Here is a 21,471-nt window from a genome sequence, read left to right on the forward strand (position 1 = left end):
TGTTTTTGTAAAAAATGCTCAAGATGATGTATTGCAAATCATAAAAAAAATTAATACCATCTTCTAAACGTTGCCTATTTCTGCTCACATAACAGCTATTTAGCAATCAGGAATAGAGTTTACCAAACACATTCTCAAAACTGCATTAGCACAGAAGGCATAAATAAACTTCCAAAACTTCAAATGTACTGACTTGCAAGTTAATGGATGAATCAAACTCTTAGTACAATCACTGAAAATGTATCTCCTCACAAGAAAGCAGATAAGAGTAAGGACGTAGGAGAGAGATATCAGCTGGTAAATTCATATCATCTGCATTTTCTATTACTTTAAAGCATTTATTCCCCATGCTTTGCCCATTCGTAACTTCAAGACCGTTACACCAAAATAAAAAGACAGTTGCCTAAAAGTACAACTTGTTCGACATATTGGCAGTTAAAAAGAAAAATAGCATTTGACAAAGAAGCACATTTTAAACAACTTTTCTGGATATCAGTTGAACAATACTTCATCATTTGCATCATGTACCTGATTTTCTAAGTCAGCCTTCTCCTGTTTCTTGGATTCTAGTGTCTGTTGGAGTACAGCTAATTTATCTTGAACCTCCTTCAGGTCTGCTTGTTTCTCTCTTAGACCATCCATAGCAATCTTTAATTTTCCTTCAGCTTGCTTCAACTTTAGCTTTTTGGGTGCAACATTTTTTGTCACTCTAAATATTAAAGTCAAAGAATAAATAAAACATCTGAAAGATACACTCTCACTCCAAGGTTACTATTACAAAAATGAACATAGGAAAGATGAAGGGAGACCTCAGCAACTCTAGCTCGTGCAATATTCCGTTTCATAATTTGACAACATCTGAAGACAATTGGGTTTTACTTCATCACTTGTTTATGTGCTGATACTGACTTATCGGAAACTATACTGCAGTTTCTGCAAATTTTGGGGTCATAACAGGTTAACAGTTAGAAGCAAAAAGAGTTATGCTTCCAAACTGTGTGTCCCATTTGACCACAATTTAGAATCCATTATGGATTTGTGCCATTAGAAACACACAGATAATCATATATATATAAAGTAACACTCAGACACTGTACACACACATACAGTCAACAGCGTACACAAAATATAAGAAAAAAATAACAGCTTTTCACATCCAAGAATCTCTTTTCCAGTTCTGAGGATGTCGATCTTTTAAACAGATATTTTTGTGATGAGAATATTGGAAGTTATTTATAACTGAAAACATACTGTTTATCTTTCCAAAAACAACCAGCAAGAAAATACGCTAGAAAATCCAAGTTATTTCACAAGTATCAGCCTCATAGTTAATGAATCCCCTCTTCTACTGGTGTAAGTTGCAGATCTCCTTTAAAGTCCACCTTTTTAGTTAATTTTCTCTCTAACAATTGGTATTTGTAATGTCAAATTGAGAACTCTACCAAGTATGCATTACTAATCTTTTAGGCAAGTAACAAAATACCCTGTCAAATGAAGGCACGCACTACTTGCCATGACACAACTTTCAAATTGCAAGTTGACCTTAGTCACCTAGTGCTGATTTACTGTTAAATGTGAGTTCCAGGTGTTTCAAAATGGGAAATATCATAAAATATAAGCACACTTTTTCAGTGCATCAAATACAATGTGTAACAAAAAATATCCTTCAGGCTTGATATGACTGTGAAACTTCCAAAGACATTTCAATAAAGCCTCTATTTTGTGCAACACTCTAAAAGGAAGTGAGCTTTATTTGCTAAGTGAACGTGTTGCTGCTCCCATGCCTTCTTAGAAAAAGTCAGAACTGAAAATCAGGCTCTATACCTTAAGATCAAGTATCTTACATTAATGAATCTTTATGACTGCTTTTTTTGCACAAGCTTCTCACTAGAGAGAAGTAATTTCACGTCTCTTTAAAATAAACCAATCTCTTTAATCAAATTCATTTTAACCTTTTTTTTATTTTTATACATACTTACGTATCATAAAACTCCATGGCTATGACCCATTTGCACAGACCCTCTGCTGCCGTAGAAGCATTTCGAATCTTGTCTGGTACAAACTCAGGATTTGTAAGATACTGTTTTCTTATGATAGCCATGTAAGTTGGGGGAATGTTGTCCTTGTCATATTCATGAAGAGACTGAAGAAATCTTATGTCACCCAGAAGTCTCTTAGCAGGACCCCAGAAATCCTCAATTTTTTTTCCAGAACCTGTTGGATCTGGAATCCTATCTGCTTTGATGCCTTTAAGGATGCATATAGCTTCCATTACAAGCTTGACACCAGCAGGAGGACTCTTCATGGACTTAACCACTGTAATATCCTTAAAAGAATAATTACAAAAACACCTTTAGACCTCTGAACATAGGTGGATTAACTCCTCTATTACAATAGAAATAATAACACTTTTTATGTCAAGATAATATTTTTCCATATACATTTGCTGTTCTCACACTTGATTTTAAACGCACTACAATCTCAAGTTCATAGCACAAGCCTGCATGGTCTGCACATATATATCTCATTACCTTTCTGCAAAATCTTTTTTTTTTTTCCCCATTCTTTCTAGTCCTTTCTTTATGTTGCTATACAGATTAAACTAACACTGATATCTAAACAAAAATATCTGAAATCTAGTCAACAATCAGTTTAGAGGAGACAAAAAATTCTTATCTGTAATTCATTCCTAGCTGTACTTTTTCTGCTCCTAATTCAGCAGTGGGCATTGCACCTCAGTTACGGAGTTCAGATGTTCCAGTGGTGTGCTCTACCCTTCAGTTCAGGCTCTAACACAATACTTCCAAGCTTACAGGATCGCATCAGCAGAGGATTAGTAGATTTTTACATAGCATAAGGTAAAAGCAACCTTCAACACAGAACTAAAGATCAATGCTCTCCAAGTACAGAAAATAACTGATTCGTATTCTGGTCAGTTATTAACTCCCAGAGCCAGCTGAACAAGGGAAGAAGCAGCTAATAAGAAGAAACGTACCAGGCCAGAAATACTGACATTGTAAGAAACAGCACAAAATTAATAAGTAGAGTTTTAACTGCAAATATAGAATAATAATATAAGAGAATGAAACACTTCTACACACATATGTACAACTAATTAAGCAAGAGGCTTGTAAACTAAAGATTTATGGAAAAATAATCTCTCTTACTCTTTCCAAAGAATAACTCTGCATGGTAATTCAAATATTCTTTCTCAGAGTTTTTCTCAGAGAATACATACTCCAATACATTAAAGGATTTCTACATTCTCCTGTTTATTTTGCCAAACAGTGTTAGATTTTGGCTGAATAGAAAGAGGTATCTTTCGAGTTCTGGGAACATTCATTTGTGCCACAAAAAACAGAGAAACGTTAAGACTGGATGAAAAAAAAAAAAAAAAAAGATAAATTATTTCATTGAAACCATGAATTATAGTTCCTGGAGCTACAAAAGCCTTTAAAAAACTAAACCAAACCAACCAAAACCTGCAAGCACACAAGTGATCACAAGAGGGAAACAAGAGCAGGTAAATAAAGCCAGGGAATTTCAATGAGGCAGTCAGAAAATGGCTGATGGGATCTCTAGGGAAGGAAGTTCCTGGAGAGGAAGAACAATCAAAGTTAGCCAGCCATTCCAGGGAACAAAATGAAAGATAAATACAAATTAACTTAATGCAACCAAGAATTGTAAGCAGAGCAGGAGATCGTTTTGAAGGACAAATTCAAACTCAGCTGCAATTAAAAGCAACGTGCAGTGCAACAAGAAAAATCTGTAACTACAGTAATAGTAAGAAAAGCAAGAAAAGTGCTGGCCAAGTACTTAGTGAAAAGGGCGAGACACAAGCAAATGGCATATAGAGTCAAAATGTTAATGCTCTTTGCATCTGACATCTCTGAAGATTAACTGTGAGTAGGCGACTAGCACAATTGATAACACTGTCAAAACACAGCAGAGATTTAATCAAGGTCACACCGGTCTGGATCTATGAAATATTTTCATCACTGAAATGAACGATGGAAAAGAGAGTTTGAGTTTATTACATTTCCAACTGATAGAAAGTTGAGAGTAAATGCAAATATATTGGAGCAGGGAACAGGAAAAATTATCTTGATAAATTGCAGAATTGGAAAAGTATAGTAGAACTACTACAAAAAGAATAAAAAAGAAAGAGAAAGCAATGATTATGTAGAACTGATTTTCAGGAAATGATACAGCTGTTAGCATGAATGACAAACTACATGTGTCAATAATCCTCCTCTACACAGCATTTAGCAAAACTACAGCTGAAATACTGTATTCCACTTTGGGCAATGCACATGACGTGAGTGATTGATTTGATTTATGAGAAAAGACTAAAAGAATAGTGATCACTTAGCTTACAGAAAAGAAAACTGGAAGTGGTGAGATCAATGAGTACAGTCTTTAACTGCATAAAAGATAAAAAAAACATGTCCACAGGGAGCAGGACAGAAAACACGGTTAAGTTGTAATGAGTGAGATTAATGGTAAACACCAGGAAAATCTTAATGATAAATGTGTAAAGCAGAAGAAGAAAACTTCCAGAGGTCCATTCCCAGTTTTAAATTTCAGTGTCTTCATATGTGTATTCCTACAAAACCTAGATCTCAACAGCAAAAGAGCACTTGAAATGGTTATACTTTTTCTAATCCTCGCTGAACAACCAGCCACATGAGGTACACAGTTCCTTTTGACTGTAAATACTCATTTTGGCAGCACTGAATTAGGTATGTGTAGGCCTGTTTCGCCAAACAAAGCACTTAATCTGCACATTTATGTACATGGATTTATGGGCACAATTTGCAACGTGTGTCCTGCTCTGCTTTCCATCAGTGGTGGCCAGGGTGAGGGGGAATCAAAAACAAGAGTTCTTACAGGTATTCTAAGCTTTCCTACACACAGATTTGTTGGGGGTTTTTTTATTCATCATGCTATTTAACTATATTTCGAGGAAAAAACCTCCGGGTGTTTTTTTCCTTTGGAATTTCCTACTCTATTCTTTTTTCTCTCTTGCCTTTTAATACTCCCTGCTTGGCTACACTAAGCATTGACAGCAGCTGAAGTATTATTTCATTAGCTTTCAAAGCCTTGTTCTTGTCCTGTTATTCACAAGTATAATGCTTGTTATTCACTAGTATAACCTTGGAGTGACTAAGTAGCCATGTACTATTTTCAACAAAGCACGCCAAAGGATATAAGAGAATGCCAGAATATAAAACTTTTGATACCAAGCAATGGCTGTAGATAACAAATCATCTGCTTCCTATCTAAGAAGGTTTCCTTGAAAGTTTTTGAAAATCTTGTTTTCAGCAACAATAGCTGAAGCACATAGTCTATCCCCACTCTTAAAATCTGAGAGACTTCTTTTCATCCCACCATGAGCAAAACATCATCCAGGCAATGAAAACCCAAATATCCATAAAATCAAAGGTGGCTGCCTCTATTGTCACACTCTTATGAAGGAGTGGTCCCTTAAAATGGGGAGACATAGAATTTCAGCCTCAATTTCTAGACTCCGAAAGACCAGATATAAAAATATTGGATGACAGGCTGGGAGGTTCTGAATAAGAAAGTAAAAAAGCAAACATTTTCTAACTTCTCAATTGTTGAATCAAAATATTTTTATAACTACAGATTTTAAAATGTCTAGAATAATATTTGATCTTGTACTCCATAAAAATTCAGCATTACAGATTTTTCACTAAAAAATAAAAACAAGATAATATTTTGCTTTTTAAAACTGAAAGATTTCAAGACTTTTCCAAGTTATAAAGCCATGTAAGTATAATATCAAACCTGAAAAGGCAGATATTCCATGCTTTTGTATATCTGAATCCCTCTCCAGTGCATAAATATGCATTGTTAGTCATACCTGTGCAGTGAGAGTGTCAAGGGCAGCCAGAGCACTTTCTAAACAAGGCATGGCTTGTGCTAAGTCAGCGTCACATTCATCTTTGATGGCTTTTGCAGCCATGGCCTGCTCATTTGCCACTGCTTCATCAGCTTTCACAACTTTTTCAGTTTTGGCTACTTCCAAAGATTCTTTTTGAATAACGACCATCATCTCATCAACCTGCTTGCTAGCTTCCTGTAACTGAGGTTGCAGAGCCTCCAGCTCAGATTGCATCAAGGCTACTTGAGATGCAGCAGAGTTCAGTTCCTCCAAGCCTACTTCGTATCTTCTTTTCATTTTCATCACCTTACTGAAAATAAAGAGTACTTTATTATAAAGAAATTTTATCAATATTCGATCACTTCATTAGTTGGCATCCATTCCCCAAATTTCTCACTACTCTGAATAATCCAACGCTCTGCCAATCTTGTTTTATTTGCTCAACAAATAGTAAACAGTAGCGATTACCTGAGCCATAGTCTTCAACTTTTCTAACATGTCTACTAAGAGACTGGGATACAGATAAGTAAGCAATCACTTATAAATACATAAATGTTAAGCTTCTGCCTCTTTCTTGGCAGGAGCTACAAAATCAGTATGGCACAGCAGTTACAGACAAGAAAAGGAGAGGGAAGAGATGGGGATACCTGCATGAAAATTATTAGCTGAGGTGAGGCTGAAATACGATTAATATAATTGGGATAATAATTTCAGCAGCAGAATGTGAATGGCTCTGGGGACAGCCAACAGTGTCAGAATCAAGAGATTCCAAGAGGATTGGATCACTACATTCAATACTGTATTCCTTCCTTCCTGGAATTTCTTGCTGCACGCAGTGTTTCACCCACCCGGTTGATCAAATTAAGCACTTGTCTTAATTGTCATGGTAGCGACTTATCAATGAGAAGGAAAGAAAAACGAACTTCTCACCAGCCATGAGAACAGGACAGATGTGCACATGCATACAGAGCTCCTTTTTGCACAGGCACAGTACAGCTGAACCCTGCTAGCAAGCCAATGGCACCAAGCAACTTGGAAGCTGGTTTCCCTGAAGGCTGTGCTGCCATTCAGAGAGACCTGGACAGGCTGGAGAGTTGGGCAGGAAGAAATATAATGAAATACAACAAGGGCAAGTGTAGAGTCTTGCATCTGGGTAAGAACAACCCCATGTACCAGTACAAGTTGGGGATTGAACTGCTGGGGAGCAGCACAGAGGAAAGGGACCTGGGGGTTCTGCCGGACAGCAGGATGACCATGAGCCAGCAATGTGCCCGTGTGGCCAAGAAGGCCAATGGCATCCTGGGGTGTATTAGAAGGGGTGTGGTTAGTAGGTCGAGAAGACGTTCTCCTCCCCCTCTACTCTGCCCTGGTGAGGCCGCATCTGGAATACTGTGTCCAGTTCTGGGCCCCTCAGTTCAAGAAGGACAAGGAACTGCTTGAGAGAGTCCAGCACAGGGCCACAAAGATGATGAAGGGAGTGGAGCATCTCCCTTATGAGGAAAGGCTGAGGGAGATGGGTCCCTTTAGCTTGGAGAAGAGGAGACTGAGGGGGGACCTCATTAATGTTTATAAATATGGAAAGGGTGACTGTCATGAGGATGGAGCCAGGCTCTTCTCACTGGCATCCCATGATAGGACAAGGGGAAATCGATATAAGCTGGAACACAGGAGGTTCCGCTTAAACATGAGGAAAAACTTCTTCCCAGTAAGGGTAACAGAACACTGGAACAGGCTGCCCAGAGAGGTTGTGGAGTCTCCTGCTCTAAAGATGTTCAAAACCCACCTGGACGCGTTCTTGTGTGATCTAATCTAGGTGGTCCTGCTCAGGCAGGGGGATTGGACTACATGATCTTTTGAGGTCCCTTCCAATCCCTGACATTCTGTGATTCTGTGATTCTGTAACTCTGTGATTCCCAGACATCATCTTCCCTACGCCCTCCAAACAATCACAGAGTAAGCAGGCTGCATTAATTACTCTGGTAGCATAATGTACCTAATCAACATACAGCAACGTCTCCAGGGATGTTAGAAGTGGTCTAACACAAGTATATTTTGAGAGCATCAAGTCAGACTTTTTGTCCAATAAGCAAGCATGTGTACTAAGAGTACATTTTATCCATCCACCATTCAGTCAATTTAAATTAACTAAAAACAATTCAGTTGTTTTGTTCAGATTAGCTATAAGAGATAGAAAATAGTATTTTGGTGAATTTGGCTTCCTCTAGAAAAGGTCACACTATAAATCCTTACGTGCGTTTCTTTTCAAGTAGACTTTTAAAAGTGGAGATCAATTCCAAGTATGAAGTAGGTGTAACATAGTTGTGTCTTTGAAGCTCTGAATGGTATAAGTCAGATAAAACAATGGTAGACATGTGAAAGCTTTTACACATATCAATACATCCACTTCGAGTTTCTTCTGACATTTCAACATCTTCCAGGAAGCGAGAGGCAACAGCTTCTAATGCATCTTCAGGCCATGTCTAAAATAAACAAATAAATACTTTTCTCTTATTCAGTACTTTACACATAAATATCAAAACATTTTTCAAAAAAGTATCTTTACCTCATTTCAAAGATAGGCTGAGGCACAGAGAAATGACTCATGATGAAAAGATCATCCAATAGGACAATAACATAACTGGAAAGAACCAAACTACTTAAGGATTCAGTTCAAGCCCACTGTCTTATTTCACTCAGTAGAAATACTGTTACTAAAAGGAAAATTTTGCATTTTCAGTATGTCCATATGTGTGCATAACTGTCTCTGCTCTTCCTCTTCAAAATACACAGTGCTACATTTTACAACTTGATGAAATTTAAATTCCTCAGATTCTTTATATGATTAAATTCTACATCTTAAATATTCTGTCTGAGGTCTTCTGCACATAACAGTCAGACAGAATACAGTTCTACTGCAGAGTAGTGGGGGGAAATCTGCTATTCTGCATCAAAAGGTGTCTGTATTTTTGACAGGTATTTCAGTTTCAAAATTGGTGGCACCTTAGATGCTGGTAGTCGTGGTAATAGAAGAAAACAATACATATTTAAATCTGTAATGTTTACAGTACTACGTTCATTCAGTTATACTCTTACACCACCATCAGACAATTATTTCTTGATGATTTTCATTCAGCCTATACTGGTCATTATCACAGTCGGAACAGTTCTAATGGTCTAAACAATTTAGAACATGACACTAAGAGAATTCAAGATATTTTTCACTGCTAACTTGACCAAAGAGAACTACTTGCTACAAAAAGGGTTGAAGTCATGGCTGAAGCCATGTTTCTATTACATTTCCATTACAATACCAAGCCCAACAAAAGTTTTGTTTTTACCTGAAACCAGTCTAACGTGCAGCAGTTGACCAGAGCTGGAAATTTACGAAGGCGACTACGGAAAGCATCTCCAATGGGACTCATGGCCAGTACTACATGCAGCTGATCTCGGCAGAGACCAACAAACGTGTTAAAAAGAGCTATAGGACTGCCATCTGTCTGTTTTGTCCTATCCCGTTGGCGAAGTACTTGACGCATTTGTTCACAAATTTCTTCTTTCTCATCTACTGCAAAGAGGTCTGGCACTTCACCTGCATTTAGTAAGTTGTTAATGTCTTCTAAGAATGATTCCTTTTTAATCTGTGTATCTGTGAACAAGAAAACTCCCTGCACTTCCCCTTCAGTAGATTTTCTTAGTATGCCTTTTAAGTCTTTATGCCACTCATTGATACTGTAACTTTTAGTTATTTCAACCTGAAAAAGGTTGTATTCAGCCATATGGGCTGCTAATCGAGTAAGAGACTGTCGACCACTACCCCCAACACCAACAAGGAGGGCATGGCTGCGAGGCTGTTTCAGAATACGGGAAATTCTACAAATATGTTCTATAGCAAATCGGAACAAGACAAGCTGCATTGGCTTTTTGCTCATGTTATTAAACTCTTCAAGGTGACTCTCTACAACTAATCTCAATTCATCCACATCACTAATCTCCCTGTATTTAGTGTCCTCTCTCTTAGGGTCATGAAAATCACAAAACATTAAGCTATGTAAGTCATCTTCTTCCACTCTGCCATCATTGTTGAAGTCCAGATTCTGGAAAAGTTCATGAAAGTCTTCATGTAAGTCATTTTTCACTACTTCTTGGATAAATCCAACAAGCCAAGCCCGGTCAGGATTATCCACCAAGCGATCGTAATACACTCTAAGAACCTGTATAATAAAAAAGTAATTCTTTTAATAGTTGCTTCTGCTCTTGAATTTATTCTTCTTTTAAACAAGATAAACCAAACACAACTCTGAAAAAGGCCTCAAAATATTCAAAATATCTTAAACTTCACTACATAGGATTAATATGAACAGTTGAGCCTATGAATAATACTTCTGAATTAAACTGAAAATTCATATGGAAATACATATACACTCACACACATATACACATATATATTTATAAATGTTATTACATAAATGCATAAAAAGCTGCTGCAAAGAGGAAGGGAATATGTTGGTCTTTCCATTGAAGCTAGGTAGGACAAATTACTGATTTGTATTTCAAGAAAGAGGACTGCAGCTGGGTATTAGAAAACGCTTTTAATGAAAGAGAGAGATACTCAATAAAAGATAGATACATTGATAAACGCTTCCCGTCTTTCAGTGTGTCTATCCTATTATGACTGAAAGACAGGAAGCATTTGCTGAAGAGGGTAAGACTTTCTTCTAAGGGAAACACAGAAGTAAAAAAAAAAAAAAAAAGTAGGAAGCAAACTTTAAATCACTCATAATTTCCAGTGATTCAGGACTACTTGCTCTTCTTCTCACTGTTGATTTGGTTTTTTGGAGGAAGGAGAGAAGAAACAGAAAGGACTGTGCAAGCTTTCAAAGCAGCAAACAAAGACTACATAATCACATGAAAGGGAATGTATCAACAATCAACTTGTCTATTAAGATATGATTCATACTTTGAAAAAGTCTGATTTCCTCTGCCCATCCAAGTATACAAAATCCTTTCTCATAAGCGTGATACCAATTCACAGCTATTAGCCAATAGGAGATGATATTACAAAAAGATTAATACACAAATCCACATCTTTTTTTTTATTTATAATAAATCTAATTTCTTAGTACTAGGTGATCTACCTCATGAACCCAGAGACGTTTTATCATTCCTGCAGATTCTATTGTTTCAGGCCTTGACAAGCAAACACCTTGAATAACACGTGAAAAGTCACGGAGATTGAACAAATAGTGAGATTTGGCTGGAGTAGGAAGCAGATTCTTCATAGCTTCTTTATATATATGCATGGTTCCATTAATAATTTGTGGAGTCAGTTCTGCATACTGTGATGGAAAGCTATAACTGACAAGTTATAAAAGGTGGTAAGTACAGAATGATTCTTATAATTCCATCATACTAGCATGTGAATTAATAAATAATATTGTATATGTACATTTATTCACTTATAAGTTCATGTCCATTTTTGATTTCTATGATTATACTTCCTCACAGGCAGTTTTACAAACCTTAGTTCTCTCACTCTAGTGACAGATTAACTCTGCAAATCAAATCTAGTAACTTTGGAACATGCTGACAAATTTGGCTATTTAGATAGTGAATTATATCCTTTTCCTCCCTCATTTCTGTGACTAGCAGCAGCAACAGGGAAGTCAGGTCAAATAGCCCTTGCTGTATTCTGGGACCTCTCCCCCTCAAAGGGTCAGATGCTGTGAAATCACAAACTTGGTCTGGAAACAGGATGTGAGCATCTTTTGGGGCGTAGCTATCAGAACGGAGAGACAATGAAAGTTGAAGTCCATTCCTAATAATGGAATTAAAAATTATGCAGTGGTGAAAGGCCAAAGAAAGAGAAAGCCTTCTCAAACCACAGGAAAATTAAGAGCAGTTTCCAGTTCTATTCTTTGAATGATGACTAACCAAATTCTATTCTAATTTATTATACATCAAAGAATACTGTATTACTGAAATATCTCAACTAACTGAATTAGCCTCAGCTAATCTAAACCTCTGTTAGAGACTTCAGAACAAGAACTTTACCATTGGATCATTTTAAGATGAGCCCTACTTTTGTGGAGTAACGGATAAATCAAAAGGCACAGGATATAAAAGTTTATTATTTCTTTTCAAGAGCAGCGTCCTACCAACATATCTTGGAAACTTCCTAGTACCATAATTTTAACACTGAATTTAATTTTTCCCAATACATAGAGGTCTCTTACCATACTGTTAGATGCCAGTCTAAGATTCTAGAAAAAATCGTGTACATGGATTCATCATCAAACTCATTAATAGTGACTGTATTGAAGTGTCGCAAGAATCGTGGTGTTACTGGGTTTCGACCACCACCTAAGTATTAGAAAACATTAATGCTGTAACTAACAGAAAAAATAATATAAAACAGTAAAAGCCTAGCAATTTTTTTCTAATATTCATCTTCGATTCAGCTAGCAGGCTCACATTAAAATGTACCACACCTTGTCATAAAACTAATGAAGGCAACATGCAGTTCAGTGTCAATCTATTCTCCTGTTAACCAGTAGTCTGTAAAATACAGATTGAAATCATCAAGCTATAGATAGACAGATTTGACACTATTTTAACTATGCTTCTGTTATAAGAGAAAACTTTTCTCATAAACTCCAAACCCATGTTCGTGATTTCCAAAGCATCTCATTGAAAGAGGTCTCTACAAGTAATGCTGTGTACTTTTTTTTCCAATTTAAGTTTTATCCCAGTTCTAGAGTTGGTAGTTTTTATGACTAGACTGTGATTTGGACAATGAAGCGATGTATGGAAATAAGGGGACACAAACCAGACATTTACTGAATACCTGTTCCTTCTGTTTGGAATTTAGGGTTCAGCTGCTGCATACTGTGTTCAGCCTTCTTATATTACCAATCAGAGAAAAGTAGCTGAAAAGCAGGCAACCTACCACCTCTAACCGAATTAGCCTGGTAAGTTCTTTTAAAACAAGTGACTTTAGCTCAGGCATGACCCTGCACTAAAGAAACAAAAAGACTCCTGGCGTGGAGTCACCTGAGATTGCATGCAGAAGCAGTGATTGTCTGTATTTAACTGTGTAAGCATTACTAGTATCTGCTGAGGAATCTCAGTATTTTATGCTAAAGAGGCCAGTTATTCATCCTACTTCCTTCTACTCCAGCTAAGATCATCCCTCAGACACTGCAGTTTACAATGCTTCTTGAAGTTTACATGTGCACTGATGGCAGAATTACACGAGTTACTGGGATATAAATATGAATTTTACCCCAAAGATAATCCTTTCCTAATATAAATTTTAAACCTAACTTTAATAAACTCGCTTTAAATGTTCTTTAAATAGCTTTATATTTGTTTCAGTAGCACTATATACACATACTGATTTTGGATTTTCATTTCTTATTAGGAGAAAAAAAAAAAACACAGGCTGGAAAGAGAATAAAATTTTGTGAGTTCTGGAAGTAGTTCCCTGTACGAAGCTACTACAATAAACTCTTCAGCCTGAAGCTGAATTGTGGTATTTGACAAAAAATAGTTAGGACCATAACTTGTACATCAGTCTATTTTTCACCATTCAACCAGAACAGTACTGGAACAAAATTAGCTACGAAATTCTCCTGGGAAAGGAAAATTTGACCTAATTTCAGAGCAGTTGAAAGTCACTTCTACACTATTACCCTGGAACAGGAACATAGCATGAAGCAATGGTTTACAGAAAAAGCACCTCCAAGATTTGGCTATTTCTGATGTTAAAAAAAGGAAGAAAGGAAAAAAAAAAAAAGACCTGTGCAATTAAGTTATGCCAGAACATAGTACAAGTCATGACTTTACCTAAGCTTTAGCAAAAATGAAGATGTAAAATTTTATAATTCTTTCAGTTTCCTTCTGCTCAGTCTTTCCACAGACTGATACTTAGATCAAGCACTTTAAACTGTGGATGAACAATGCCTCTCATTTAAAATGATTGCAAGAAGCAGTTTTGAAACAACATAAGTTTAACAACAGTTTAACAACAACAGTTAGGAAACCAAACAGGTGAAACCACAGTGGACACCCATTCCATGGGTCTGCATCTCCTTCACAAACACAAAAGTTGTTATGAGCGAAGGTTCATTGGCATGTTTGTGTTTGTGTGTATAAAAAAACTCTACAAAAGAAAAGAGGAAAGTCCAGAGAGGCTGAAGGAGAAAAGAGAAGGAAAGTACCAAGCATAGCTTGATTAAACACTGTAAATGTACTCAGCTATGACAAACTTTTTAGGTGGTATGTTAGAGAAAGGCCTGTGAACAATCCTGCGGATAGAAATTCTGTTACATGATTCCTGCTGTAGTGAAAGAAATAAATTGTATAGATTCTTTAAAAGCAAAACAGAAACAGTAATTCTTCATTTTAACTGATAAAATACAGCAGACTCGATTTTTTAAACTAATTTCATATAGTCAACGTGTATGCAGGCTATCAGAAGTATAATGACCTCTTTACATCATATGCTTTACTTCTGTTTTTTTAGACAAATAAAGTAGGGTTTATCTGCTTAAGAACATCACTATTTAGAAAAGTTCCGAAGAGGAATAAAATTGACTGAAGGCCAATGAAGGATCTCATTAGACCAAAAGGACTTCATAAATACTTTGCAGATATATTCTTGTCATCCTGAAAGTAATATTCTTTCCTGCTAGGCTTGTATAGTCTTTCTGCTGCTCCTCAACCACTCTAGTATGACTGTTGTTCATGTTTCCTGCAAGGAAAGGGTTCCTTGAGTCCTATCCCTAGCCATAAAGACTCAAATTGTAAAACTATGCATCAGTAAGCATTCAGCCTTTGGAAACCAAAGAAACAGAAAAAGCATACAAGACACAACTCTTACCTGGGGGTCCCATTGCACACACAATCTGAACATCTACAAGTTTAATCATCGAGCAGTCCTTAAGGTCATACCAATTCCAGTGATCTAACCACTGCCGTAGTAACTCAACAGGCGGTTGAGCACCATAGATCTCTCGTGCTGGCATATTAACATCATCTACAAATACAACCTGAAAAGAAAAACATAAAGGATGTTGCATTAATTTATTTTACTGAATATATGCCACCATTTCACTTGTTTCTGGAAACACTGTACGTCAATTCACTTCCATTAAAATTAATGGGAGTAATACACATAAATACTTGTTTTTTAAAAGCAGCCCTAAGGTCTTAATGGAGTTGCTGCTGAGTTAAATAAAAATCAAATTTAAGTAGTAACTGTGCCACTACAAAACCTATCTACAGAGGAGGGAAAAACTATGCTTCTCTTCTTACTTCTGAGTGTGTTTAACGAAACATGGTAAACTAATACTTGCTATTTAAACCTTACTGTGCTACTCATATGGCATTTCTTGGAAAAAAAAAATCTCAAACTTCAGTGAGACTATGGTTCTGGTTTTAAATCTACTAAAACGTTACATCTTTCTTGGCACTGCTGTTCCTAAATTATAGGCTACTGCTGATCAGGAAACATCTTCACACAATTAACCTAATGCAACTGATGCAAGTTCTAGAAACATATTTATGCATTTTGTCCCCTCTTTCTTCTCATTCTCTGATACAGAGTAGAAATTTGGTCAAAAGAAAAACAGGTTAAATCATGGGCCTTCTATCTTATTCAGCACTGCAATCTGGGTAACATACTGAAATGGTTCGAAGTGTTCTTGACTAATAAAGATCAGACAAAACGTATCCTTCAAAGCATTTCTACACATTTAAGACCTGGCTAAAATACATCTTAAAACAACAGTTTAGAGGGGGAGGCAGGGGAAGACCTTAAAACACTTTAAATGGTACTTCCTTAAGGAACTTCTAACATTAACAAATTTTGCTCTTGATAACAAGCATTCATTAAATAATAGCTAGGAAATACTGAAAATGAGAAAAAACAAGGCTGCAAATGCAACGAGTCTACAGGCATCCTAAAAATATCAGTACTAAATCACACACATCCATCACCGCATGTAATTTTTAGATTTTCCTTAAAAACTGAATTTTTCCTTAATCTGGGATGGAGAGGGAAAAAAAAAAAAAAAAGAGAGAGAGAGAGATAATGGAAACTCCTTATATTTCAATTTTCAGTATCATTGCAACTCTTCCAGACACAGGAGAAAAGGATTTGCTCACTGCACAAAAAAAAAAAAAAAGAAAAATAGCTCTAATCTAATATCCATCTCAAGCTTCTGAGTACTCAGAGTTCCACTGATAACTGTTCAGTGATAACAAGATAAAAGAGTCAAATCTCCTTAATGCTTCCAAAATAACTAGACTATCCAGGTTGGAAGGAACCTTGGAGTTCATCTAGTCCAACCTCATGCTCAAAGCTGCTTTTTCTTCATTGATTTCATACCAGCAACAAGCTTATCCATACAGAATTCTTATCTCAAGGATAATATCACAAAACATGGAGGAGGAACTATAACAATGCTGTTCACAGTTACTCATATACCACATTTTCTTCTGTTGATTAAAACAGGATGCAATTCTGACAGTTTATTTCAAACCGAGCATCCTTTCTTGGTACCACCTGCGATCAGTTGAAAAAATTATGCAATTACGTATTTGTTTGTATTTAAACATTTATTTATATACAGAAACATATCAGTTACCATTCTCTTTCCAAGAGGAGGTCCAAAAATTCCTCTTCTCCTTTTGTCCAGCTTGGACATTATAATATTCTGAGTCTGTGCTGCTGTAGTTTGTGCTGAAAAGTTAATGAGCAGTGGCTTGTAGACTTCTTTATTCAAATTATTTAAAAGAAAATTCTGGAAGGATTGTGAAGAGGAGGAAGTTAAACTATATATGTAGAGAAATTTTACAGCACTTCAGCACATAGCCATCAAACAGACATTTTTGTACCATTTTTATTTGATTTAAAATTAGAAAGTAGAACTTATCTCTAAGAGAACTCTAATTATATTTCATCAGATAAACCAATGTTCTTGAATAATTCAAAACATAATAAACTTAATTTGTCAGAGAAAAACTTCTACCTCCAATATAGACATTTTCACAAAAGAAATCTACCTAACGTGTTATATCAATTCAGTACATTAATATTTTGTGCACACAATACTTCATAGTACTAATAAGAGGTGATATGTATTGCCTGTACTGATGCACACCGAAATTTGCAAAAGTGTCCACAGGTCCAAATGTTTAGGCCTAATCTTAAAGGGTTTCCAGGAACGCTTCCTTTGAAGGGCACAGCACGAAGATCTAAAGATAAGCTTTACCATCAAGAGTGGTAGTGTTTTATAACGCTAACTACCTTCCAAAGTCTCTTACATTAGCTGCACTTCAACCTCTGGGGGAGTTTGGATCAAAGTCAGCCTTTCAAGTAAGACGGAATGGGACTCATTTCTTACCCACATGTGAGTAAAATCATGGGGCAAAGATACCCTTCCATCCTTCCCGCAGTTGCTACAGAGCATTATTGCATATAAAGTACTGTCTCTAACAACTAGTCTAATCTCTGTCAACAGCTGTTGGGACCTTCCAGACCATATAGTCTTTTCTGCAGAAAGAATGTTTAATCTCTGCCCTCAAAGGAAAAATCTGAGCTGCTGCACAAAAATATTACGATGACAACTTACGGAAACTATAGAGCAATGTGACTCTCATGGAAACTATAGAGCAATGTGACAACTTATGGAAACTATAGAGCAATGGCCGTATTTCTTTTATTCTTTCGATCAGTTCTGAAATCCTAAGAAATATCACATTCTTAACTATAACCCCAGAAACAAACCAAGCAGTAGAAACTAGTCACATTCTTCATTACAAACAAACGTTTTGCTTATGCTTTATTGTATTTCTGACATCAATATTCCAGGAATAGTCTTTTATGAACAGATCTCCTTCCAGTCTTCGTATTTATTTTCTTCAAAATTATTTCGGAAAAGTAACTTAAAATCAAAACTAAGTTAAATAATCCTTAGTCAGTAACTTCACAGTTAATTTTTGTCACACAGAAGGAAGGAAGGATAACAGATTCAACACCATGAAGCCAAAGCTATTTTGTCTGTTTACATAACTTTCAAGTTTTGCTCCCTCTGTAAAACAATCAAGTGTACACAGGCTTCGTGCTGATTGCACTGGAGCAATCAACAGAAGAAAAATGCCTACAAAAAGACATACTGGAGGGAAAAAAGAACAAATAAAATCAATTCTGTGCTTCTTCCTCCTCTCTTATGATTTACTTCGAGAACACGACATCCTTGTCTCTAAACTGGAAAGACATGGTTTTGATGGATGGACCACTCGGTCAATAAGGAATTGGCTGGATGGTCACACTCAAAGAGTTGTGGTCAATGGTTCAATGTCCATGTGGAGGCCAGTGACGAGTGATGTTCCTCAGGGGTCAGTACTGGGACAAGTGCTATTTAACATCTTTGTTGGAGACATGGACAGTGGGATTGAGTGCAACCTCAGCAAGTTTGCAGATGACACCAAGTTGTGTGGTGTTGTGGACACGCTGGAGGGAAGGGATGCCATCCAGAGGGACCTTGACAGGCTGGAAAGGTGGGCCTGTGAGAACCTCATGAAGTTCAACAAGGCCAAGTGCAAGGTCCTGCACATGGGTCAGGGCAATCCCAAGCACAAGTACAGGCTGGGCAGAGAATGGATTGAGAGCAGCACGGAGGAGAAGGACTTGGGAGTGCTGGTGGATGAGAAGCTCAACATGAGCCAGCAATGTGCACTGGCAGTCCAGAAAGCCAATCATATCCTGGGCTGTAGCAAAAGAAGTGTCGCCAGCAGGTCGAGGGAAGTGACTCTGCCCCTCTACTCAGCTCTCATGAGACCCCACCTGGAATACTGCGTTCAGCTCTGGAGTCCCCAACATAAGAAGGACATGGAGCTGCTGAAGCGAGTCCAGAGGAGGGCCATGAAGATGATCAGAGGCTGGAGCACCTCTCCTATGAAGACAGGCTGAAAGAGTTGGGGCTGTTCAGCCTGGAGAAGAGAAGGCTCCGGCGTGATCTTATTGCAGCCTTCCAGTACCTAAAGGGGGCCTACAGGAAAGCTGGAGAGGGACTTTTTACAAGGGCGTGTAGTGATAGGACAAGGGGCAATGGCTTTAAACTGAAAGAGGGGAGATTCAGATTGGATATAAGGATGAAATTTTTTACATTGAGGGTGGTGAGGCACTGTAACAGGTTGCCTAGAGAAGTTGTGGATGCCCCATTCCTGGAAGTGTTCAAGGCCAGGTTGGATGAGGCTTTGGGCAACCTGCTGTAGTGGAGGATTTCTCTGCCCATGGCAGAGGGACTGGAACTAGATGATCTTTGAGGTCCCTTACAACCCTAACCATTCTATGATTCTATGATTCTATGATCTCACTAGCTAAAAATGCAATAATGGCTTTGCCATATCTCTACTCACATATCCCCTTTTTGCCTCAAAAGTATACTTTGCCACAGATCTAGATGGAAATCAGTGAAAAATGCTGAATTTGGAAATTTTTGTAAGTGAACCTCAAAAGCATGAACAGTTCTATTGGCACAGTTCCATTGCCTCTCAGGCTTTCATAGCCTCCCAAAAAGATCGATGGTATCAGGATTTAACTCATAGTATCTGTCAGATTCATCTGAAGAATTAAGATTTATCTAGAACTTTTAATCTAGACCACTAGACTTTCTCTATTATCCATATTGTTATTTTAATAACCACATGACAAAATTAAAATTAACAAAGCATCACTCGGTGACTGGAAAAGAAAAAAAAAGAAATACTCTATCCCAAAATAATGATGACTCAATTATTTCAAAAAGAATAAAATCTGCTTTCAATTATACAGTCCGAATTAACCATTTAGGCAGAAAAAATAATACTTGTAGACATGGAAAGAAAACCCACTAACATTTATCTTGATTTCTTTTTCTCTAATACCTGAAGTTACAATGCTTTTTACAAGATAGTTATTCCCTTTAATTAGAATTTCACAAGCTCTGAGAAATATATTGCATTTGGCTGTACTAAGTCATTACTTACCTTAAATGTTTTTATTACTTACTATCACGTGTTTTGATTATCATTAGACACACTCAGAACTAAGTATATCTTGCCTCAAATATAAAAATACACACTGGCAACTTAAAAAACAGCTGTCAATGATTTTTTTTCTCTTCAGTGCTCAGTGCTCATCTTAGTTACTAAACAGAATTCAGATCACGTTCAAGAACATGGTACACACTAATACAAAGATATAGAAAGGTAATGGGCAAAATATTATCCAGTCAGATATCTGACTTCAGAGAACAACTTGATGTTTTGGGAATAGCACTCCTGCAAATGAATTCAAATCATCCCTCCAGAAAATGAGGAACACAATAATTGCCTATGAAAAGTATGACTTAGTTGACTTGTCTACTGTTACAGAGGACTTTTGTCACTGACAGGGGACAGAATCCACTCCTAAAGCTGCCATTTTCCTGAATTTACTGCAAGTTTTTGAAGCTCTGCAAGTGGAGTACAAGTTCTACAAAAAACAGTCTCTCTTCTTTTTTAAAAAAATGTAAATAGACTAATACTCATAGTAGTAAGACTGGAACACTACAAGGGGGCAAAAAAGCATCTGATCATGCAATTCAAGAGTTTATCATAATGAAGAGACGTCAAATTACTGTATAAGGTATAATTTGTTAGCTTCTGAACTGTACTTTACTACCTTAATAGTCTTTATTTAATGTATTGTGCGTGTCATATATAGAAATATACGCAATATAATATCAGTCTAGATAAGATGGCTGATATGATACCCCAAGGTACAAGTGAACTTCCTTAAATATTAAACAATTGTTGACATTGCTGCTTCCTAGAAAAGGATTCCTGCTAAAACAATTAACTGTTTATATACTGAAAAAAATGATCCTTTTTTTCCTTTCTACAGAAAGATTACATCAAGCTTAAAAATCCTAAAACTAGATCAAATACTAGTATTTTGCCAAGAAGATTTTGTTTCAGAAGTAACAGAAATTGTGTACTGCCAAAAGTTAAAAAACTCAAATTAGATTACACTCAAATTATGTACTGCCAAAAGTTAAACTCAAATTAGATTAATTAGATTATTATTTGTGTTTCTTTTGCATTTTCTCTGAAAGACACGGATAAGACGGATAAAGAGTATTTGGCATTCTATAAAACAGGACACAGAATTGTTTTGATTTAAAATTTATTAATCTTGAAACGGGCAGCTGTTTGTCATTGTAATGACCAGATATAGCCAACTGGTTATCTGAAGAAAACTGCCTAGGAAGGTCTTGACTAGCCATTTCCGCTTCCCACTATAGTCATTTTCTATAAAGAATTCTTTGGTACTACTGCTATTAATTTTTTGCCTTCATATTTCTTTCAGCGACAAAATTCTTGTTCCTCCCCATTTTCCAGCACATGGAATTGCCATAGCAGCACCTGACTAGAAAAGGTTATCTACTAAGCTTTAACAGCAGCACACATTTTTGCTGCTTCTATCTCTAGGACGTATGCATTTCTTTTCTTGTTGTTTTCAGCAATCTTGACTG

The 21,471-nt window shown here is 36.7% G+C and overlaps 1 protein-coding gene across 1 annotated transcript in view; it reads right to left on the reverse strand.

The window, feature by feature from the left end:
• The window catches only part of DNAH7 (dynein axonemal heavy chain 7), a 122,234-nt gene that overhangs the window by 42,977 nt on the left and 57,786 nt on the right, over positions 1-21,471 (reverse strand). The window contains exons 36-44 of the mRNA XM_086616016.1: positions 16,558-16,713; positions 14,790-14,958; positions 12,142-12,268; positions 11,044-11,263; positions 9,247-10,119; positions 8,159-8,388; positions 5,888-6,218; positions 1,980-2,326; positions 529-709 (exon numbers count right to left, since the gene is read on the reverse strand). Of these exons, the coding sequence (XP_086472142.1) occupies positions 529-709; positions 1,980-2,326; positions 5,888-6,218; positions 8,159-8,388; positions 9,247-10,119; positions 11,044-11,263; positions 12,142-12,268; positions 14,790-14,958; positions 16,558-16,713 (2,634 nt within the window). The remainder of the gene's footprint in view (positions 1-528; positions 710-1,979; positions 2,327-5,887; positions 6,219-8,158; positions 8,389-9,246; positions 10,120-11,043; positions 11,264-12,141; positions 12,269-14,789; positions 14,959-16,557; positions 16,714-21,471) is intronic.

Source organism: Tauraco erythrolophus, chromosome 8, assembly GCF_009769465.1.
Source record: "Tauraco erythrolophus isolate bTauEry1 chromosome 8, bTauEry1.pri, whole genome shotgun sequence".
NCBI lineage: Eukaryota > Metazoa > Chordata > Aves > Musophagiformes > Musophagidae > Tauraco > Tauraco erythrolophus.